Source organism: Atta colombica, unplaced genomic scaffold (genome assembly GCF_001594045.1).
Source record: "Atta colombica isolate Treedump-2 unplaced genomic scaffold, Acol1.0 scaffold294, whole genome shotgun sequence".
Classification (NCBI taxonomy): Eukaryota; Metazoa; Arthropoda; class Insecta; order Hymenoptera; family Formicidae; genus Atta; species Atta colombica.
The window spans coordinates 46,501-52,606 of record NW_017259397.1 but is presented as its reverse complement, the minus strand read 5'-3'; the positions used below and the strand labels follow the sequence as shown (position 1 = coordinate 52,606).

The following is a 6,106-nucleotide window of genomic DNA, read 5'->3' as shown; positions in this document are numbered from 1 at the left end:
TATATATATATATATATTTAATGTATGCACTATAATACATGTGTATTATCGTAAATGTATACATGTACATTACAAATGTATACATGTACGTAAAACTTGTTTTTCATAAGGATTGTCCCCTTTATCGTCTTCGAATTGCATTCGGGTTCTAATATTAATTCATGACAGCAAACGTAAAAATAAAAACGCAATTATTCGAATCCTTAACTTTGTACTTTGCTTCTTTTGTTTCCATAACTAAAACGTTATTTGGTATTGCAATGAAATATTAAAAATAAGATAATAAAGTTCTTTACATTTAATAATGTACATTCGTCCGTACCTCCTGGGTAATGATACATGTCGGGTTAGCGGTGAATACGTTTTTATCCTAGACGTATGTTATGATCTAATGTTACAATCGTGCTTGAAACACCATTCTTGATGCAGTAAGTTAAATGCCTTGCGATAGAAACAATTTGGGCGGTATGGCATGATATGAATGGGTAAAGAAAAGTTATGCATTCTATGTACACGTAGATTGGCGCCAGTTTAATAAGGAAGTATAGTCTTTCACACGAAAAAGGCATCTCAAAGCATCTCTATTGGGCGCTTATCTTTTCGTATAAAACCGACTCTTACGATAAAATTGTCAGAAGATGTCTTATTAGATATTGCATTCATTCCACACACAGAACTTAGTGCGAACATATTCGATCCGGCCGGATATCATTATTACAATGACGATGTTCTTTTATGTGCTGTCATCAGCTTCTCTACGGCGAAACGATGGATCTCACGCTACTTTCATATATATGGTACGTTCTCGCATCTTACAATGCTTAAGTTCCTTGAGCGCTCGCTGTGCCTCACTAGGCGACGAAAAAGCCACGCGCGCATCTCCCGTCGGCATACCCCTTTCGTTGTAACGGCGAATCACATTCTCTCGTTTTACATCAAAATCACCAAAGAATTCGATAATCTCGTTAATGTCTGCCTTGAACGGAACATTCTCTAGTGATAGCACGCAGCCAGGTTTACCAAAACCCTCGACATAATCCATGGACGGTGGATGGCGACCCATCATGTGACGCGGCATACCCATTAGACTACCAGGCGGGCAACGAGGTCCGAAGCCGGTATTGCCGAAACGTAACATATGGCCCATCGGTCCGGAGAAGCGCGGTGGTCTCTGATGCTGCTCTTGTATCGGAAAGTGTTGCTGCTGTGTCTGTTGTTGCGCCTCCATCATGCCAAGAGTTTCGAGCATCTTAACTCGTGGCACCAATTCAATAGTGGGTATATTTTTGCCAAGTGGTAGACCATTCTTGGTAATCGCACGTTCCGCCTTCTCGGCCGAATCAAATTCGCAAAAGCATTCACCGGCTGGTTTGCCTTGCTGATTGAGCATCATATGAATGCAAAGCGGTACTATGCCGATGTCCGAGAAGAAATCGAAAATGTCCCGGTCGATTGTCTGGAATGGCAAACCACGCATGAGAACACAATCCGTTTGATTTATGCTCGTTTGCTCATGTTCGCGTTTCGCTTGCGCGAACTTCTCCTCACTGATTGCAGTCGCAGTTACTTGTTTGCTACCGATCTTAAGCGGCGTACTCAGAGATGACTTGGCGTCCTCGAGTCGTGCAAATTGCACGTAAGCCATATACTGAGTGGTACCAGTCTCCTTACTATTAGTGATGAAGAGATCGTTGATCTTCCAGTCATGGAACAGCTTAGCTATGTCCATTTCTTTGGTGAAGGACGGCAGATCCGTCAGCAGGATGCACATAGAATTTCTAACATCGCCATCAGTACCATCTTCCCTATTCTCGGGCGAATAAGAATTCACTGCTTTATCGAAAATACTCTCGTCCAAATCGAGTACCTCTACCTCGGAACCTCGCACGTATCTTGTTGTGCTCAGGGCGAGTTCTTTGCCTTCGGCCTTACCAAACTTGATATATGCAATGCCTACGCGATTACCGTGGTTATCATTGATTATCTTCATGCCATCCTTCCTAATATAGATACCATGAAATGCGTGACGTAGATCCGCGTACGTTGCACTCAATGGCATATTGCGCACTTCCACGCAATGGCCTCCATTGCTGCCGTTCTTATTCTCATTGGAGAATCTCGAATTGCCGGACTTTCTACCGGATGTTGGTCGATCGTTATCGAAGTTGCCAAAGTTGGAGGTACTAGCCTGAAATGCATGTGGATTGCGACGGCCTTCAAGTTCTTGCACCTTGTTCAGGAATGGATTATTCGGCCTGGTACCACGATAATTGCCAGTAGTACCATATTCCTGATTACCGAATTGATTCGATCGGCCGGAGAATCGTCCGGTTTGGTCCATTCTACTCTGCTCGTTTTGACTCCAAGGTTCCTTGGGACGAGTTCCGAGACCACTCAAATTGGGTAGACTGGTGCCAGTGTTCAGATTCTGCGATAAGGATGTCATACCCACTGTATGTCCGGCGAGAGTCTGCATATGCGGTTGCATGAGATTACCAACACCATTAAGACCATTTATAGAGAATTGTCCAGATTGCAACATCGACTGCTGGCCCATCACGGGTGTGCCAAAGCCAGCCATGGCCGAACGCTGAGTCTCCGAGTCTTGAGACAGAGCGGCGACGCCAGCTCCCAAGATACTCGGCGCCAACAGAGCAGCTTGCATCTGCGTTTGTGGTGGAACTTCCCATACGCCATTTTCAAGCGGTTTTTTCGATATAACTGTCGATGCCTTGTCCTTGTGGAACTGAGCAACGCATACGACTTCGCTGTTGTCATCCTCGTTAGTATCCTTACGCCTGTCGTTTGTGGAATTTCTCTTTGAATCACGATCGCGCGATCTCGTACGATCGCGCGATCTGGATCGATCCCGGCGACGACGCCGGTCTCGTCTATCGCGTTCTCGGTCCCGAGATCTGCTACGATCTCGTCGTCGTCGATCTCTTCCGCGGTCTCGATCACGACGATCTCGGTCACGGTCACGGTCGCGTGACCGCGAACGGTCTCGCGATCTCGATCGATCGCGTCTATCCTTCCGATCCTTGCTGGACTCGCTGTCGTTGTCTTTGTCTCTCTTGTCCGTCGGTGAACCAGGCTGTTTGCCGGAAACTACAGGCGGTACCGCCACCGGCGTAGTTTGCATGATGCATTGCAAACTCAAAGTCTGCTGTCGAGCGGCTTCAATCACCTTTTGCATCTCGGTACGTGAGCTTAGTAGCAGCTTGATCTTCATCTCCTTGATCTTACCGCCATCGTGCATCATTGCCTGGCGGGCATCTTCATCGGTGCTGCAATAACAAAACAAAATATGTCCAAAATATATGAGGTTTGTCATCTCAATCTGTTTTATTGATTTGCATAAATCTTCTAAATTAATTAATGCTCTAGTTTATTATTTTTCATTTTTTTTTAAATTACAGACACCTTAACCCTCCACTAACAATGCAGGATCTTTTAAGGAATATCGTTTTCTTTTAATGTGAATTTTAAAATAATGAATGGATCGCAAAATTCAATACAGTCTCCTAAAAAAAATTGGTAATGTAATAGAGTTGAAATTTTGTGTGTGTGTGTGTGTGTGTGTGTGTGTGTGTGTGTGTACAAGAACGACAATGTCTAATTATTTGTTTCGTTGCAAGAAAATAAATAAAATTCGTACTGTAGCTGCAGCGATCCATGTTAAAATTTGCAAATAAAAAATTTGATTCTTTTTCGTATTTTATTTTACATCTTTTTGATACTAATTTCAATAAATATGTAAAGATATTAACTTTAAAATTTTAAGATTTTTCAGTATTTTTTCAGTATTTTTTTTGCACTGATGTAATTGCAAAATATTTGTAGATAACTTTTCCAGAAAGACTTGCTAACTTAAAGAAATGCAAAAAATGATCATTTTATCATTGATCAAATGATATTAGGAAAACTATATATTGTCTTGTGCGGCAATCAGTAAATTGGTAACGAAAAGTATGGTATACATTATTGTACAGGTTGTATGTCATATATTTTTATACTTACATTTCAATTATAAAAATAATTTTATTTTTTTTCGCGAAAAAACTAGATATTTTTATAAAAAAATCTTTATTTCCAAATACTTCAAATAATTCCATACTTTTTGAAGTTAATATGATTATACTATTTTTTTCTGAAACATACCTTCAATATTGTAGCCTAAAGAAATTTTTTTTCATTCACTCATAAAAATTATAAACTTTTAAATTTTTAACTGATGTAAGTAACTATGTTTTTTCAAAATTTTTATTCACATTTAAATTTGCGAAAAGTAAGTATTATAGAAGCTTATTGTGATTTTCAGCAGCAGTTTTCTTTAAAATAAAATAATGCAGCAAAACTTGCCGTAAATGCTATTGTTAGCACAAAATTTGTTTTCAATGCAATGAGAAAATTTGTTGTTTACACTGCAATGTCATATACTAAATCTTACAACTTATTTAGGTACCTAATATTTAGATGTTCATGTATCATATTAAAATACATGCACGCAGAACTGGTAACGACATTTATTAGAAAACGATGAGAACTTATTTGTACACCTAATAAAATACAATCAGACTTCATGGAAAAACTTAAAGGTTCTACAAGTATACAAAACTTTTTTATTAAATTTCGAACAATTAATTTTAATAAATTGCTAACATCATCGTTGTAAATTAAGTTTTAGATACAAGTATAAATGATACAATGTAACGTATATACGATATTCGAGAGATTTACGATTGTACATTTATGTATATCATTTTATGTATACGTCATGAAAAGCAGTTTAATAATCACATAAACAATAAAATAAACAAGGTATATCAATTAAGTTTGCGCATTCATTATACGTTAAGTTTATGCATTCATTATACACATTTCTTTTTTTAGAGAGAATTCATGTAGTAGTAGTTACCTGAATGCGATAAACGCATCTCCCAACTCGCCGCCAACAATATGGACTCCTCCCTCCGGGATACTTAGACCTCTGAAAAATTGGCGTATATCCAATGCATTGGCGGACCATGCCAGATTTTGTAGCCTGATTATGACGCTCATTTTCGAAGGTTGTTCAACTCTTCTATCTGCAACCGAATCGAGAGGCAACGAAATTAAGCGGCGGAGAGAAGAGACATCTTCGATGAATCTATGTATGTCGCAATAACCAAGTTGTTCGTTGTTGGCGAATAGATTGTTGAGGATGTTTGGCAAATATTTTGTTATATGCATGCTTATATAAAAAAGAAGTAAAGTATATTTCTTTTTATGTCTTTATTTATTTTCGTATGATATTGTAATCCTGTATATTTCTTCTTTGTATAGAATTTAGTGTTAATAAATTTTATATCAGATTGTTATTTATATATACATGTATTACATTTTTTTTGAATATCATTTATTTTCATAATTTTTATTTTACATGGAAACTATTCGTTGATCAATTTATTTTTATATTATATTATACACATATACTTATCACATTATAGAGATCATTATTTTTTTAATATGATTTTCATTATTTCTTTTATCTTTCGATTAGCTTTTAATTTTATTTGTTTCATGTTTGCCTTGTTTCAATGAATCAGGATTGACCAGGATTTCTTTAGACTTTTCTTTTGATTGTTGCTTTATTTTTTCCAAGAGATGTTTTCAATAAAAAATCTAAAATTTTTAATTTCACGTTTCTTTTCTATCTTGAACAAAATTATCCTAATAAGGTTACATTCGAAAACGTTACCCAATTGTCTTCATATATCGTTTTGTCCTTATTGCTTTACAATGTAGGATAAAAGGATAAAATGACACATGGGGATACCTATGTAATGTTTCTGAACGCAGCCTAAACAATGAATTCTCGAATGATGATCATGAGCTACTTCAATTAAATTGTTGTCTAAGATTGTCTATTTGTATATTTTTTCTTATATTATTTTGATAAATTAGGTTGAAATTAATCAAGAGAAATGATCGGCAAGTCTAATATGTACACTGAAAGATTAGCTGAATATGGCATAGCATTTTACTATTTAAATTGCTGCAGCAGCCAGTCTTTTCTTTCAGTGTAATTGATATATATTATTAATTTCAGATTCTTTCGTTTCAG

General features: G+C 37.2%; 1 protein-coding gene across 1 annotated transcript in view; it reads right to left on the bottom strand.

Annotated features, from left to right (window-relative positions):
* Positions 1-103: 103 nt before the first annotated feature.
* The window catches only part of LOC108690080, a 16,489-nt gene continuing 10,486 nt past the window's right edge, over positions 104-6,106 (bottom strand). The window contains exons 3-4 of the mRNA XM_018197184.1: positions 4,919-5,087; positions 104-3,287 (exon numbers count right to left, since the gene is read on the bottom strand). Coding sequence (XP_018052673.1) covers positions 776-3,287; positions 4,919-5,061 — 2,655 coding nt within the window. The 5' untranslated portion in view covers positions 5,062-5,087 and the 3' untranslated portion in view covers positions 104-775. The remainder of the gene's footprint in view (positions 3,288-4,918; positions 5,088-6,106) is intronic.